This window comes from Lepidochelys kempii, chromosome 9 (assembly GCF_965140285.1).
Source record: "Lepidochelys kempii isolate rLepKem1 chromosome 9, rLepKem1.hap1, whole genome shotgun sequence".
NCBI lineage: Eukaryota > Metazoa > Chordata > Testudines > Cheloniidae > Lepidochelys > Lepidochelys kempii.
Genome location: NC_136388.1, coordinates 74,394,020 through 74,412,461, shown reverse-complemented (window position 1 = coordinate 74,412,461; position 18,442 = coordinate 74,394,020). Strand labels below are relative to the sequence as shown.

General features: G+C 38.7%; 1 protein-coding gene across 1 annotated transcript in view; it reads left to right on the top strand.

Moving 5' to 3' along the window:
* Window positions 1-18,442, top strand: part of LOC140917643 (connector enhancer of kinase suppressor of ras 2) — a 461,714-nt gene that overhangs the window by 86,998 nt on the left and 356,274 nt on the right. Inside the window, exon 2 of the mRNA XM_073360900.1 lies at window positions 3,767-3,930. Coding sequence (XP_073217001.1) covers window positions 3,767-3,930 — 164 coding nt within the window. The remainder of the gene's footprint in view (window positions 1-3,766; window positions 3,931-18,442) is intronic.

The following is an 18,442-nucleotide window of genomic DNA, read 5'->3' as shown; positions in this document are numbered from 1 at the left end:
CTCAATGAACTTTAGTTTTTGAAAAGCATTTCTCACAAAGAGGCCAGAGCTCTTGAGGTCACAGAAGGATGGGTCCTTCAGCCAACGGAGGTTGAAGTCTCTGGACACTGATTATAAGCAAGAAATCTGCTTAGGTAAAGATTGTAATTGGCTGAAATTAACTTTTATTCTTAAAAGCGTATTCCTACTTTGGTTTGTTTGAAGCACTTTCTGACCTTTATTCCTGCTGCTTGGTATCACTTAACCTATAACCTTTGTTTAATAATCTTGTTTTACTTCTTACTATAAACCAATCCAATCCACTGCTTTGATTAGAATGAAGTGCCAGTTAACTCCAGTGACGTGGTAAGCTGTTGATGTACTGTTACTTTAAAGAAAACAGCAAACTTAATAATTTCTCTAAGTGTATCAGGAAAGGGCTGCTTTAGGGCAGATGGTTTTGGAGAAATATGGGACTGGGAATGTGTTTGGGGTCACCCGTGCGTAAGGTAATTGGGCGATAGAGACTAGAATGAGTCTGTTGTGTTATAGGCAGTTGTTGGGATCTGAGCATTGAATCAGAGCTGCAAAGCATGCAGGTTCTCAGGGGACTGCATGCTTGTTTACTGGCTGTTGGTGTCCGGGCTGTGAGCTACTGCAGCGGAACATTTAGGGCACCCAAGGTTATAGGGCAGGAGGTGCCACAACTCCTCATTAGTCTGGACTGCACCTCAGAGTGTGACAAATAGACATAGAATCATAGACGATTAGGGTTGGAAGAGACCTCAAGAGGTTATCTAGTCCAACCCCCTTCTCAAAGCAGGACCAACCCCAACTAAATCATGTTGCTTTGAAGATGACTTTTAGTGGAAGTTGTTGTCTCTTATTGGTAATTCAATAAATATAAGAATTTTGGGAAGTGTCTGCAGTCTGAGGTAGTTTGGATTAGGGTTTTTCATTTTAGGAAGAGCAGTAGCTCTTTCTTTTATTTATGGAAGAATCTCCAGGTATGTTTAACATCTAAGCCATACTACAATTGTCTGCATGCATGTATAGATTTCTGGCCTGATTTTTTTGAATTAATTTAGAAGGCCTGGGGTATAATCAGTCTTGCATGTGGACTTTGCAGATTCCTCTTGCTACAATGTGTCTGGATGAGGTCATAATAAAATAGTACACTATGATCTGGTATGATACTGTACGTGGGGAAACAATGGAGAACATGAGCTGTTTTTGCTGAAAGGCGATATGGAGATGTAGATTTAAACTTCAGATTTCTGCTAATATTTTCAACAGAAGATCCCTCTAGATCATAACTTTTTTTGTAAATTCTGACCAAATGGTGATGTGATTTCAGGGGAAACGCCTCTTGGTAAGTCAACTTACCCTGATATTTGGTCATGTCTTGGTATTATATCGCACCTTGCAACAATGTTTTATGCTAATAAATATTGTCTATTAAGATACATGTGGTGCATGGTAAAAATCTGGAAATATGAACTAGAGTTTACTACATGCAATTAGAGCTATTGCTTGAAAGGGCCTGATTAAACAGCCTGATTAATAGACTAGTGGACAGTAATCAATTGCTGGAAGCATTTTAGGAGGTTCATAAAGAAGTGCATTCATCATTCTATTCAGCATGCCTGTGCTGCCACCAAGCAATGCATGTCTCTGGTTATCATTGCCAAACTGCATCTTCTGATTTCTAAAATAAAACCAATTGCTTAAAAGATGAGTTTGTTGTTTATGGAAAAAAAGTGGCACCTAAAAAAATGATACCCAATAGCATGGTAGTTATAGTTTTGCATCCCTTTACATGATTACATCATGGAACTGAAGCCTCCTGTAAGTTCTTCTTTATTTCTTTTATATTGTGTTAGTGAGAGAGTTCAAAGCATTTCTACAATGACAGATAATGACTCATATTTGTTACTTTGCTTTTTCAGCCACTATTTATGTATGTTTATTTTCTTACCTTCATATACTCCACCTTGATTTTCGTCAGTGCTTTTCCCCTTCTAGTTAGTTCACCCATGCTGGTAACACCATGCTTCTGTGGATTCTATAGGACCTGGAAGGTAATGTAGAGAGATACTTTGTCTTTCTTAGATGCCCAGGACCTGCTGGGGTTTTTTGTATTGGCAGGTTTGATGGGTTTTGACCCTGCCTGTTCCATTGTAGGAGGAAGGCATGAGAAGCAAACATCCATTCAACTTAATGGAGAGAACTATGGTAAACTCTGCTGGTTGAAATTGTTTTGTGGACTTTGCGGGGGGAAAAAAAAGATTTGTCTAACACGGGGACAATGTAGGCCAATGGCTGTGTACCATTCCATCTGGCCTAATTCTAAGTCCAGTCCTTGAGGCAACTCTGATATTTGAACTTTCAGTAGATGAGAAATAGGTCTGATTTATATTCCAAGCATTTTACATATGCATTTTACATATACATACAGCTGTCCTGGCCTCAAATTTAAAGCACGTGTTGCTGTGAAACTGTTTTTGGAGGATTGAGAGGTATTTATGCTTAGATTCAGTTATTCATTTCTTGATGGTCTAGGCTTTAGAATACCATGGCTACTACTAAATCCATTACTCTTGCTAGATAAACTCTGAATTTGGAATAGAACATAATTCTAGGCACATATATTTTCTTAAGTATTTGTGTAATTAAAGAATCTAGGTCTTTGCCAGAGACCTTAACATTGAAGTGTTGCTACGGGAGTTCTGGTAAATGAGTCTGTTGAACTTTAAAGCATTTCTGAACACAGCAGATAGTGACACTGTTGTATAGGCTGAATATGCATGATGGGGTTCTTCCTAACACCGTCTCAGGAACAGAAAGACGATTCAAGTGCAAACTCTATTAGAGAGCCTTAGAAAAGAGATCCCAGGAAGGATATGCCTCTGATTTGGCTTAGCCTTTGGATAGCCTGTTAAGGTCTCTGAAAGCCCACCTCCCAACAGCATTGCCTCCAAATGTTAAATGTTTTCTTTAATAGAATTATCATACTTGAAAATTATACTTCTGGGAGTAATGTAATAGAACTGGCAAATAATATTTTTGAATACTGTGATGTCATTATTGGTTTCCATTAGAATTTAAATTGTTGATTTTTATCCATGTACCCCAAGTGCCTTTAAGTGAAACTGTGACTCTCCCTGTGTGATACTGAGACAGAAGCAGTTAGCAGCAGCATTGAGCTGGAGCTCTGTTTGTTCATAAGAGAAAGAACTTCTGGCAAGGTGTCCTCCATAAAGGGTTCTCAGTTTTGGAAATGCTTTTCCATCATTTGGAAAAGAAATAACAGTTGGACCTTCAGGACATACTACATTGCCCATCTGCTTACTAAGACACAAGAGTCCTATAAAAGATGATGTTTCATGGAGGAAAGGAATAATTTCTGAGCTTAATTTTTTATTTGGTCATTTTCTTGTTTGTAAGTTAGGAGTAACTGCTGGTTTTGCTTTTGATTTGATTGTAATTTTAATTTTGGGCTAAGGTGCCTATAGCCCACGATGGATATTTTTCAATTATATCTAAATCAAAATAAAAATGGTGGAAGTATTACTGGCTGAAAAAACATATTGGTATCTGGTATTCACCATGTTATAGGGTCAATGACTCACGTTAGATTTATAAAGCATTTTCATCCTTAAAAATCCCAAAACTGTAGTGTTTCTCAGCACCAAAGGGAATTTGTACGTTGACTGAATTACAGATTTGACATTCTTGGCTATCATTTTCTGAACATGTTTTTGTTTTGTTTTGTTTTTTTAACTAGGCCTTGATGACTGCCTCCAGCAATACATTAAAAATTTTGAAAGGGAAAAAATCAATGGAGAACAGCTGTTGCACATCACTCATCAAGAACTTGAAGAACTGGGAGTCACTCGCATTGGACACCAAGAATTGATTTTAGAAGCAGTTGATCTGCTCTGTGCATTGGTAAGTAGGCTGTTTTTTGGGGACATTCCTTTTAATAATATAGGTTTATGCATCTCCTAACCAAAGCTCAGATAATGAAGGCTACATCAAATACAGCACCTTCTCCAGTTCCTGCCTTACTTAAATATTATTCCTTATTACTTCAAAAAAGGATGTATTCACAAAAGCCTCTCTAAGTACAAATGAATTAATCATTTGCCTCTGAAAACTTTAAATTTATTTTTAGTCTTTTTCCATAGATTGTCTTTGTCGTCTTCCTTTTAGCTTCTTGAGTGCTGTATTCATGTGCCATGCATGATCAGCACTGGCATCCTTATGGTCCTATGATTGTATGTCATGTATGCCCTCATGTTCCACTGAATTTTACCATAGTGCAGTAAACCATGTAGTTCCTGCATGTGCAAGGCATTGCCAGCATTCAAGGAATTAATGCAGAAATTGCAGAGGCAGTGTTAATTAGACTGGAAGATGATTTTAAAATTAATTTTAAACAAGTTTTGCAAAAATCACAAGAGACTTTACCCTAAACATTAAATACTGACACCGTGTGATCAGGTTACTAGCTTTGTAATAGCACAGTTTTATTGTGCAGAAGAGTCAAGTTTGGAAGCAAACTTATTTTTTGTCTGGTGAAAAGTTACTGAGTTACATACACCCTGTTCAAGTAGTCTGGGTGCCAGTAACGTACTGTCCTTTTTTTTCCTCTTAAAATGCCTCCTACCCATTGATAAAATTAAATGCGATGGCACCAATCCTTAAAAAAAACCACCACTATCACCACCAAATGTTGTCTGAAGTTGTCCAGGTAAGGCTCAGAGGCAGAGGGACTTGGATACAAGAGAGTATAAATAGTAATTAAAGAGGGGGATGTTTTATATGTGATGAATAGTCTGGGAACCCAGGCTGCAAATTTTTGGCTATGTAGCACCTCATGTACAGAAAACAGCTGTTTTTTTGATAAAGTGTCACTTGGGTACTTATCAAAGCTGGATGTGGTGGTGTAAAGCTGGAGCAAGGTATGTCAGTGCGAGATTTTGATGTAGTCTTGATGACAAGTGTCCTAGACATCTTGCTGACATTTTTCATTACAGTAAAGACTGTACTCCATTTAATAGGTGATTCTGGCACAATTGGATGGTGCTATTAAAATATTTTCATATTGAAAACGATTAAAAACGTTTAAACGATGAAACGTTTAAAAAAATGAAACGATTATGAAACGATTAAAAAAATAATCAGGATTAATTGTAGTTTTAATTGCACTGTTAATAATAGAATACCATTTTATTTAATTTTTGGGGTGTTTTCTACATTTTCAAATATATTGATTCAACTACAACATAGAATACAAAGTGTACAGTGCTCACTTTATATTATTATCTGTATTACAAATATTTGCACTGTAAAAAAGAAAAGAAACAGTATTTTTCAATTTACCTCATAGTACTGTAGTGCAATCATTTTTATCATGAAAGTGCAACTTACAAATGTATAATTATTTTTTTAAATAACTGCACTCAAAAAAAAAAAGTTAAACTTTAGAGCCTACAAGTCCACTCAATCCTACTTCTTGTTCAGCCAGTCACTAAGACAAACAAGTTTGTTTACATTTACAGGACACAGAAAGTATTAGAATTTCTCCATGTTGTTTCCATCTTAGATATCATTTCAAGGGACAAACATAAATGTTTGATTGATTGGATGCCTAAGTGCCTGTGATTACAATCTAGTTGAATTATCTGCAAGCATAATATAGTTCCAACCAGTAATATTAGTGTTATATATATATATATAATATATATATATATATATATATACACACACACACACCCCTTTAAAATGACCAATTTCCCAAGCTAAAATGAATTCTAAACAAAACTGAGTGTGAGAAAAAATGTAAACATAAAAATATTAATGATAATTGAATTGTTTGAGTGCTTTCATTAGATGTCCAAAATCACATAATTCTTCAACTGTGTAAGAAAGCTTTTTCTGTTAAAAATAAATAGTTAAGAGGGAAAGTAGCAATTAAAAATAAAAAAACCACCCTCCATATATAACAAATCGAAAAATGGGGAGGTTGAGAGCAATGAGTACAAATCAGCAATTATAAAATACAGACAATTGGTAAGGGAAGCTAAAAGTGTCAATAAAAAATCAGTGGTGAGCAGGATTAAGGACAACAAGAAGAAATCCTTTAAATATATCAGGAAAAAGTGACATTCTAACAATGATATAGGTCTAATGTGTGCATTATGCAGAAGAGGCTCAATATTCAGTAAATATTTGTGTTCTGTATCGAGAAAGAAGCAATATGATCTATTATCTTATAGTGATAAGGAAATACTTTAAAATCATTCTGATGGAATAGAAACAGTAACTTTACCAGCAGGAGTGTGAATTTGTGTGTGTGTGTGTTGGGGGGGGGGGGGGTGGCGGTAAGAAAACCTGGATTTGTGCTGGAAATGGCCCACCTTGATTTTCATACACATTGTAAGGAGAGTGGTCACTTTGGATAAGGTATTACCAGCAGGAGACTGAGTTTGTGTGTGTGTGTGTGTTCTTTTGGGGGGGGGGGGGAGATGAGAAAACCTGGATTTGTGCTGGAAATGGCCCACCTTGATTTACACATTGTAAAGAGAGTGGTCACTTTGGATGGGCTATTACCAGCAGGAGAGTGAGTTTGTGTGTGTGGGGGGGGGCGGAGGGTGAGAGAACCTGGATTTGTGCTGGAAATGGCCCACCTTGATTATCATACACATTGTAAGGAGAGTGATCACTTTAGATAAGCTATTACCAGCAGGAGAGTGGGGTGGGAGGAGGTATTGTTTCATGGTCTCTGTGTATATAATGTCTTCTGCAGTTCCCATAGTATGCATCCGATGAAGTGAGCTGTAGCTCATGAAAGCTTATGCTCAAATAAATTGGTTAGTCTCTAAGGTGCCACAAGTACTCCTTTTCTTTTTTTGAAGTTAAGGATTTTTAAATGTGGCAAGACCAGATAACTTGCACCCAAAAGTATTAAAGGAAATGGCCCAGGAGCTCTCTGAATCCATTAATATCATGTATTTGTTTTTGTTTAACAAATTTTGGAACACTGGGAAAATTCAAGTGAACTGAAAAAAACTAATGTTGTGCTAGAATATAAAAAGGATAAATGGGCCAGGATGACTATAGGCTGGTTAGCCTCTCAACTCTCCCAGGCAAAATCATGGAAAAGATAATATGGGATACCATCAGTAAAGAATTAAAGTATTGTAGCATAATTGATGCCATTCCCATGTTATTTTATGGAGAATAAGTCTTGTCAAACAGTATTTTTTTTGAGATTACATGTTTGGCTGATAAAAGTATTGATATAATATACTTAGCGTTCTATAAGACATGAACATCTGATTTAAAAAAAACACCTAGAACTGTACAAAATCAGTGTTTTCCATATTAAATGGATTAAAAATTGGTTAACTGATAGATCTCAAAGTATTTTTAAATGGGTGATCATCATCATATTGTGGTGTTTCTTGTGGGGGTCCCACAGGGATCTGTTCTTGGCCCAATGCTATTCAGTAGTTTTATCAATGATCTTGAAGAAAATATAAAATTTGCAGATGGCGCGCACATTAGTTTTAAAAAAAGAGGGGGCTAAATAATGATGGGCATAATCAGTGATAAAGACTCATCTGGATCACCTGATTAGGTGGGCTCAATTGAATAACATGCTGGTCATACATCTAGGAAGAAAAAATATAGGTCACGCTTACAAGAAAGGAGATGGTTTCCTGAAGTGCAGTGACAATTGTGATACAGCAAAGCCAGGGAGCAGTGGGAGAGTGGTAGAGGGGAGATATATAAGCCTTACGCTAATTAAAGCATGGTTCCCTGTAGACTAGGGAGGGGTGCTACAGATTAATCGAAGCACCTGTAGTCAATTAAGGCCCGGTCAGGAATCTAATAAAACCCGCCGCTTCAGGCAGACAGGAGTGTGAAGAAGGAGGGAGGACTGGAGTTTGGAGGTGTGTTGCTGAGACTTAAAAGACCAGAGGACTGAAGGAAGGGAGACCCTGCCCCAGCAGAGCAGGGAGACTCCCTCCCACAGCGTGAAGGACCAAGGGTAACCCTACTCAAGGGGGAAGAGGGTAAGAAACCCACAGGGTTTGAGAGGGGCTGGAGCTCAGAGTGAGGAGCAAACCCAGACCCCTTCTCTGCTTCCCTCCTCTACCAACTTCCTGGGACACTAGTGGGGCCCTTGGCGCCCCAAGAGCAGGGGCAAGGGTTGGCTTCCTAGCCCCCCACACATACACCAAGAAAAGCGCAGAACCCACCATACCAACATCTGCCATTTTGCCACACAATGAAAATAACTTAGGGGGTAATAATGGATAACAAGCTGAACATAACCTCCCAGTGTGATGCTGTAGCTGAGGGCAAACATGAGCTTTGGATGTGTAATCTAGTAGTAGTGAGGTGATATTACCACTCCATATAGCATCGGTGGGACCTTTACTGGAATACCATGTCCAGTTCTGATGTCAACACTTCAAAAAAGATGTTGGAAAAATTGGATGGAGCTCAAGAAAGAGCTACAAGACTGACTTGAGGTCTGATAATAGTGAGAGACTTAAGAAACTCAATCTATTTAAAATGAGGAATCCTTGTGGCACCTTAGAGACTAACAAATGTATTTGGGCATAAGCTTTCGTGGGCTATAACCCACTTCATCAGATGCATGGAGTGAAAAATACAGTAGGCAGGTATAAATATACAGCACATAAAAAGATGGGAGTTCCGTGGGAGAAAGAATCACACAAGGAGTAAGAGGTTCTATAATGCATCTCTCTGATAAGCCTCAATTCCCCAAGCTTAAACCCTCAGTAATTGTGTTGGCCTTACACAGTATCTTGATTGGCAAACAAAGCAGGTATAGCTACCAATCCTAGATAGAGTTATTTTCTTCTCTTCCCCTCCCAAGTATTTGGTCTGTCAAATGTCCCCCAAAGCAGAGTCTTGGTTACCCTGAGACCCTCTGGTTCATAAGTCCTTCAAAAGTCTATCAAAGCAGGGTCTTGGCTACCTTGAGACCCTCTGTCTTACAGCATCACAGACCTCTTCAGATGTTAATTGGGGAACTAACTAATTAACTCTGCTTAGCATATATACCTCTTGTTTTCAAAGGAGTCACATGACCCAGAATTATGCCCTGTAGGTGTTTCATCACTGTTTTTTCTAATTAATATTTTAGATGCGACTGCAAAACAGAAACCAAAGATCAATCAGTGTTTATCCTCTCATCAATCATTCACTTGAGCTCTTAGTGTGGTGTCATCCAAAAGGGTCATTTTGACCCAGGTAATCCTGTGCCAAGCTCACAGATAATGTGTTTTTGCATTTTCTTTACTTGGTGATCTGGTCATTGGCTGATATGTTCCGAAGTTTCATATTGAAACACACACATGGATAGAGTCTCAATTAACCATTCAAGTGCAATCTCAGCACACTCAGTAAATTTCCATATCAACTACCTGATACTAGAATCATAGAATCATAGACTTTAAGGTCAGAAGGGACCATTATGATCGTCTAGTCTGAGCTCCTGCACAATGCAGGCCACAGAATCTCACCCACCCACTCCTGTAACAAACCTCTAACCTATATCTGAGGTATTGAAGTCCTCAAATTGTGGTTTAAAGACTTTGAGGTGCAGAGAATCTTCCAGCAAGTGACCCATGCCCCACACCGCAGAGGAAGGCGAAAAACCCACAGGGCCTCTGCCAATCTGCCCCGGAGGAAAATTCCTTCCCGACCCCAAATATGGTGATCAGCTAAACCCTGAGCATATGGGCAAGACTCGCCAGCCAGCCACCAAGGAAAGAATTCTCTGTAGTAATTCAGATCCCACCCCATCTAACATCCCATCACAGGCCATTGGGCATATCTACCACTAATAGTTGAAGATCGATTAATTGCCAAATTATCCCACCATATCATCCCTTCCATAAGTTTATCAAGCTTAGTCTTGAAGCGAGATATGTCTTTTGCCCCCACTGCTCCCCTTGGAAGGCTGTTCCAGAATTTCACTCCTCTGATGGTTAGAAACCTTTGTCTAATTTCAAGTCTAAACTTCCTGATGGCTAGTTTATATACATTTGTTCATGTGTCCACATTGGTACTGAGCTTAAATAACTCTTCTCCCTCTGTGGTATTTATCCTTCTGATATATTTATAGAGAGCAATCATATCTCCCCTCAGCCTTCTTTTGGTTAGGCTAAACAAGCCAAGCTCTTTGAGTCTCCTTTCATAAAACAGGTTTTCCATTCCTCGGATCATCTTAGTAGCCCTTCTCTGTACCTGTTCCAGTTTGAATTCATCTTTCTTAAACATGGGAGACCAGAACTGCACACAATATTCCAGATGAGGTCTCACCAGTTCCTTGTATAACGATACTAACACCTCCTTATCTCTACTGGAAATACCTTGACTGATGCATCCCAAGACCACATTAGCTTTTTTTCACGGCCATATCACATTGGCGGCTCATAGTCATCCTGTGATCAACCAATACTCCGAGATCCTTCTCCTCCTCTGTTACTTCTAAGTGATGTGTCCCCAGTTTATAACAAAAATTCTTGTTATTAATCCCTAAATGCATGACCTTGTACTTTTCACTATTAAATTTCATCCTATTACTATTACTCCAGTTTACAAGGTCATCCAGATCTTCCTGTATGATATCCCAGTCCTTCTCTGTATTGGCAATACCTCCTAGCTTCATGTCATCCACAAACTTTATTAGCATGTTCCCGCTTTTTGTGTCAAAATCAATTATAAAAAGATTGGTCCCAAAACCCTGAGGAACTCCACTAGTAACCTCCTTCCAGCCTGACAGTTCACCTTTCAGTGTGACCCGTTGAAGTCTCCCCTTTAACCAGTTCCTTATCCACCTTTCAGTTTTCATATTGATCCCCATCTTTTCCAATTTAGCTAATAATTCCCCATGTGCAACTGTATCTGAAATTGAGATAAATTAGATTCACTGCGTTTCCTTTGTCTAAAAAATCTGTTACCTTTTCAAAGAAGGAGAACAGGTTGGTTTGACATGATCTACCTTTTGTAAAACCATTATTGTATTTTTGTCCCAATTACCATTGACCTCAATGTCCTTAACTACTTTCTCCTTCAAAATTTTTTCCAAGACCTTGCATACTACAGATGTCAAACTAACAGGCCTGTCGTTACCTGGATCACTTTTTTTTTCTTTTTTAAAAATAGGAACTATGTTAGCAATTCTCCAGTCATACAGTACAACCCCTGAGTTTACAGATTCATGAAAATTTTTGCTAATGGGCTTGCAATTTTATGTGCCAGTTCCTTTAATATTCTTGGATGAAGATTATCTGGGCTCCCTGATTTAATCCCATTAAGCTGTTCAAGTTTGGCTTCTACCTTGGATGTGGTAATATCTACCTCCATATCCTCTTTCCCATTTGTCATCCTGCCATTATCTCTAAGCTCCACATTGGCCTCATTAAAGACTGAGGCAAAATATTTGTTTAGATATTGGGCCATGCCTAGCTTATCCTTAACCTCCACTCCATCCTCAGTGTTTAGCGGTCCCACTTCTTCCTTCTTTGTTTTCTTCTTATTTATATGGCTATAGAACCTTTTACTATTGGTTTTAATTCCCTTTGCAAGGTCCAACTCAACATGGCTTTTGGCCTTTCTCACTTTATTCCCTACATGTTCTGACCTCAATAAGGTAGCTTTCCTTGCTAATCCCTCCCATCTTCCACTCCTTGTAGGCTTTCTGCTTTTTCTTAATCACCTCTCTAAGGTGCTTGCTTATCCAGCTTGGTCTACAACTCCTCCCTATGAATTTTTTCCCCTTTCTTGGGATCCAGGCTTCTGATAGTTTCTGCAACTTTGACTTGAAGTAATTCCAGGCCTCCTCCACCTTTAGATCCACAAGTTCCTCAGTCCAATTCAGTTCCCTAACTAATTTCCTTAATTTTTTAAAGTTAGCTCTTTTGAAATAAAAAACTCTAGTCACAGATCTATTTTTGTTTATCCTTCCATTTAGTTTGAACTGAATTAGCTCATGATCGCTCGAACCAAGGTTGTCCCCTACAACCATTTCTTCTATGAGGTACTCACTGCTCACCAAAATCAAATCTAAAATGGCATCCCCTCTTGTTGGTTCAGCAACTACTTGGTGAAGGAATCCATCAGCTATTGCATCCAGGAAAATCTGAGCCCTGTTATTATTACTAACACTTGTCCTCCAGTCTATATCTGGGAAGTCTCCCATGATCACACAATTCCCATTAGTATTTACTTCGTTAAAAACATTAAAGAGGTCTCTATCCATATCCAGATCGGATCCCAGATCCCAGAATCCTCTAGTAAATTCAGATGTACCAAGCCATACCAAACTCATGTTCACCACATTCATTCGTAACAATCACAGTAATTCATAATAATTTGGCACTGTCCCAACAGAGGACATTCATAATCTTAAAGTTAAAGTGTGATCCACTCTGATTCTGAAAGGTCTACTGTTCAGCTTTATTCATTTGAAAATATTTTCTGGTGACTGCCTGTACATGTATACTGACAAACTCCTGGATAAGGAAATGTCATTTTGTTTCTTCACATCATGTTTCATAAGGAGATGTTTGTCTAGGTAGGTCACAGAGAGATTTAACTGATTTTTTCCCATGTGTCAGAAAAGAGTCAACAATATCCTTGAATTCAGTCAATAGAAAGTAACATTTCTGTTCCCTCTTTATATCTTAATGTAAGAAAGGGAAATAGCTTTTAAATGATTTAATGAATTTTCTTACTAAAACTCATCCAAGCAGCCATATGAATGAAAAACTTGTACTGTGAAACACATTAAAATGTTGATGCTTAACACTCCATGAGCTTCAGAAGCCAAAAGCCTCCATTATACACACAGAAATTAATACAGAAATTAATACAAAACTTACACGTTAGGAGACAGATCACCAATTAGCTGCAGCTATGACAATTTACATTAGTTGAGGATCTGCCTCTAGAAGTTTGGTCACCCAGATACCTAATATCTTCATCCTTCTCCAACAGGAATTTATTGTATTGCTAAAGTTTTAATATTCAGAATTTCAGTTTGGAATTGTGTATTTTGTCTTCCTTCATAACACAAATGTAATTTTGATTTTGCTAAAGTGGATTTTATTTATTCTAACACATCCTCCCTCTTTAGCTCTATAATTTTACGGTGAGAGTGTGATTTTTTTTTAAGTGATGGACAAACCTGAAAAGATGTAGTCAGATGAGTATCCCGATGTTTCTCCACTATTTTAATCAATCATGTCTGAGCCCTTTTAGTTGAGAAGTCAGGTCAAAACTATTCTGAGAAATAACTGCTTGTGCTTCCTTTTACTACTTCTGCTTAAAGCCAAAGCTAGGAAACAGGCAGGAGAAAATGACAGTTCAATAAGCCGCCGCAAACACCAGGAACATTTAGCTTTCTCGCTCCTGCTTAAACAAAAAGTATATGGGGCCTGGAACAATTAAAATATCCCCCCTTTCTCCCAGACTCAGATGTGGGTGGGTGGAGGTGGGATGTATGGGCCAACAGGGAAAAGAAAACCCATGTCTCCTTTAAACTGTTCACACCACTCCCCACCTTGTGGGCATTCAGTGCACTTGTGGTCTTGTGGGGCTGGCTCTCTAGGCTGATTGGTGGGACAAAAGGGTGTAGCAAAGCCTTTTGGCCCCTGTACACTTAATGGAATTATTTATAACCCTTTCTCCAGCCCTGGGCACCATTCTGCACAGGAAGAAAAGCTTCCCCTCAGGATTAAGGATGGACCTGGTCTTTTGGGCTTTGCTCTTGGCATTGTGCTAGTTGCCTTTTGACGCCAGGAAATAATTTTTCCTCACTACCAGATTGGCCTAGACACTGTGGCATTTTGGCCTTACTTTTAGGGTCCTGATGGGTAAATTAGGTTGTCAAGTTCACTTTTTTCACAACTTGGTTGATGCCCAGTACAGGTAATCAATCAATAAGTGTCCAGTTACATGAAAAAACTGGAATTGGAAGCAGATCAGAGGATGACATCTCCTGAAGAAGGTGGGAATGGGGTTGGTGCCCCTAATGATTGGTACAGTGGAAGGACAACCTCCTCTTCCTTATCCATTACCACTCTGATGAGGCAGGGTGGTGGGATCTCAGAAATGGTGCTGAAACCAGGAGGAACACATTGCAATAGGATGGACCTGCACTGTATGAATTATTGGCAGATAGTTGCCAGATGTGTTGCTTAATAAAATTGATGCCTAATTAAACCACACTCTTGATGTCTTGTCTTTTTTTCATGCAGTGTGTCCAGGACAAATTCAAATACCCTTATTAGGAGAGTTGGCAGTATATGCTATGCATACTACCACATGACAGTCACAAAGTTTTCACTTCATAAATTGTTATCTGAACCTACTAGATTTCACTGCTAGTAGTATTATTTCCAAGTATTTTATATCATGTAGTCTGTAGTGCATTTTGTAACTCACATATAAAAGGTATTAAATGTGAACAAGAGATTTTACTCAATAAGAGGCTTCTATTATGAGTTATGGGGCAATCTTTAATTCTAATGAACAACTACTGATATGAATTTTTGCCATTCAAGAATGTTATGGGAATGATAGAAAAATGCTTACATAGTCTCTACTGACTTGCCAAATGCCTTTGCTACAATTTACCATCCTTGTTTATTGTAGCTTTTGAGAAATTGTGAATGGTTGGATCAGATGGCCAGCATTGTCTGACAAGTCCATTAACGTACAGTTGGGCAAGTCTGTGCAAACTGAAGAGTCTGATTCTTTCAGCATTGCAAATTGTATTAAGCAAGGGGTGCATCATCCTCCAATCTCTATTTGGCCTTTTCTTTACAGACTTATTATATTAAACAACTTGTAACCTGCCCTTGGGTGGAAAGGTTAGATTTTTCTCATACAAACTCTCTCATGCAGACAAGAGACATTAATCAATGAAGCCGTTGGAAGCTTTTATTAAAGAATTGCTCTTTGTAGATGACTGTGAACTTCTAGCCCACTTAGAGCAAGATAATTACATCTCATTTTGCTGCTATCTCTGTAAATTTTGGCTTGAAAATTAACATTTCAAAAACCGAAGTTATGTACTAACTAGCATCAAACCTTATGTTAAACCATATATCAGAATTAATAGTACAGTGCTCAGCATAGTGACAAAAGTTAATCACCATGGAAATGTCTGTACAAACAGTGTTCTAATAGGTAAAAAGCTAGCTTTGTAATATGCACCTGCTTTTTGAACATGTGTGAAAGCAACATGACCCCTTCATATAAAGATCAAATTGCATAGTGCAGCAATACTCTCCCATACTACGATAGAACTGAGACATGGGCTTGGTGTAGATTTAATGTTAAAAGTGTTGTACATCTTCTGTATGAGGCATCATGTGTATACAGTAACAAACGGGTAGCATTAGAAATGTATTTTGGGTTTTGCACTAGGTGCATGAAGCAAATTAGCATATATTACACTAAACTCTTTTAGTGACCAGGTCTCACAACTCTTTTGGGATCAGAAGGCGTTTGGGCCTGGTCCAGTGTCACCTATTTGAGAAGTATTTCTGAACCAGACAAGTAGTTTCAAAGAACCAGAGGGAGAATGAAAGGCCACCTGCTATACCACATAAAGTTGTGAGGGAGAGTTAAATTCCAACTATATCTCCTAATTAGATCTTTTGGGATGCTGATGTTCTTCCTCAGCCTATGAAATTGGGAAACTGGAAAGTAGCAGGGTACCTAATTAAATCTCGATGTGTAACACACAGGCCAAATGTGTTCTTCTATTGGGTAGTCCATAGAGAGCAGTGGTTCCCAAACTTTAACAGCCCGTGAACCCCTTTCACTAAATTGTGAAATCTCGTGAACCTCCTCCTAAAAATGAATATTTCCAGGGATTTAAGTTTAAATTTCCTCTGCACTCCGTGGGGCTCCTGCTGCTGGACCCCATTGACCGCCGCGGTCAACTGAGCTCCACTGAGCTCGGGCTGCAGGTCCCGCTGACCGCCAGGGCTCAGGCTGCCAGCCTCAACTGCCCTGCCCTGCTCTCCCTGGGGTTCAGGCTACCAGCACCGCGTGGAGTGCTAGGGTTTGTGTGGCCGGCTCCCCCGCTGACGGGGGCAGGGCTCAGGCTGCCAGCCCCAACGGCCTTGCCCCGCTTTCCCTGGGGCTCGGGCTGTCTGCCCTGCAACTGGGTCCCACCTGCTGTCTCCAATGGCCGGGATCCTCTGGCCGCCATTAGTGAAATTTTTCTGGCGAACCCCCTGTAACATTCTGCGAACCCCGGTTTGGGAACCACTGATATAGAGGAAAAGAGCCTACTGCTGCTACCAACTAAAAGAGGTAATCTTATAGATAAAGCAATAATCCTGTGCTTTTAGTACTGAAGGTCCAAATTAAATTATTGCTGGCATCTTCTGGGGAACTTCTCCTTAGCCTCACTGGTGCTTGTTTTGAAACCATATAAGATATGGGTAGCAGCAGCCCACGTTACTGGAACCCTATTGCAGGATTGGGGCCTTAATGTCTACATACTACACTTAAATTATCACACATGTTTTTGCCTTAATACACTATTACAGTGTGAGATTGTAACTTCTCTTTTTTCTGTGGTTTCAGTTTAATTGCTGCCTCAGTAGAACACCTGTGCATTGATGTATTTTTGTTACGAATTAACAAGAATTTGGGAGCTAAACTATGCTATGCTATATAGGTTATTATACAGCCTTCGTGACCATAGTTTCTGAATACTGTAAAGGCATAAAGTGTGGATGAGAACACCATCTCCCTAAAAGTGGAAAACTTGTTAACAACCAGTTAAGAGATACCTTGTTAAAAGCAGCCTGAATCAAAATTTCAGGAACTAAATTTTGCAACTTGAGTTATCACTATATAAACAAGAAGTAGGTCAAACAAAAAAGTATAGAGAAGAGACTGAAGGAATGTGGAGTGAGGACTATTATATAATACATTATAAATTAACAAGGTGAGCAGGAGAGAGTGATGGAATTAGAAATGTTGGATCAGATCATCAGCCGATGTAAATAAAATGAGCTCCACTGAAGTATAGGGAACTATGCTGTTTTATCATTCTGATGATCTGGCCCAATATGTGCGGGTTGAACTATATATTTATGTAGATAGGCAAGGATTTAAAATCATACAGAGGAGCATGGTCTCAAAGGGACAGGATGACATTTTACACTTCAATCATCTGTTTAGGATTTAAATACAAGGCAAATGGTCAAAAACTACAGCTATGTCAATAATGGCTGGAGGACAATGGAAAATTTGTATTCTGATGGCTCTAATCTGAAATGTCTAGGTACACTTTGCTGTCTATCTTTGAAAACTAAAACTCTCATGACATATGCACAAATACATTACATGATTTTTCTAAATATGCTTCATTGCATGGCTAAAGAGCATGAATTAAAATAAAGCTCAGAAAAGCATACTTACAAGTGTTATTCCCTGTCATTTATAAATTTAACTACTTACAGGTAAATAGTACCACATTGCTTTTTGAATAAGGGTATCTTACACTACCTTGATACTAAAGAACATAATATATATAATCCTTTAGAAAAGAGAGAAACAGAATAAGAAAAACTAATCAAACCAAAAAAACCCATAACATTCTGTGCATAAAACATTCTTATATTAGACTATCATTATCAATTATGAGTACTCCTGTATACTCTTGCTATTTCATTTTTAATTCATGTAATCATCGAGGAACAGATTCGGATCTCAGTAACATCTGTGCATATCTTGAATTACTACATTGACCTTAAAGAGACAAGGTGGGTGAAGTGATATCTTTTAATACCTTGGAAGTTGGTCCAATAAAAGATATTAACTCACTCCCCTTCTCTCTAATGTCCAGTGACCAATTCTGCTGCAACAACACTGCATACACTAACTTGTGTATAGCTACTCCAAACTAACAGTAATGTAGCAGAGTACAATCTGGCCTTAAAATTCCATGCATCAATAAACATCAGTTCTACTTTATATTCTGTACATCATCCATTCACTGGGCTGTACTGCGGACCATTGATTTTTTTTTTAAAGATGGAATTCTTCATTGATTTCAGTGGGGATTTCTGCTTAAAAGCTGGCAGTGCCCATGCTGTGTGATCCGTAGCTTGCAGTCTGCATTAGTGCGGCATTCCATTCTGTCTCTACTCAGGCACATTGTTCAATATACTAAACAGAAGAGACTCAAAAAGTACCTAAATTTATCTTAGACTTATTTAGGACTAAATTGTGCCTCATAGGTTCAGCTCAGCATTGGCAATGTGGGACACCCAACCAGAACTTTTGCAGTTCCCTAGAAATTCACATTGCAGAGGCATCTCTTCTGCATGCACTCACCCTGGTGTTTGGGCAGCACCCCACCCTTCTCCCTTTTCAATGG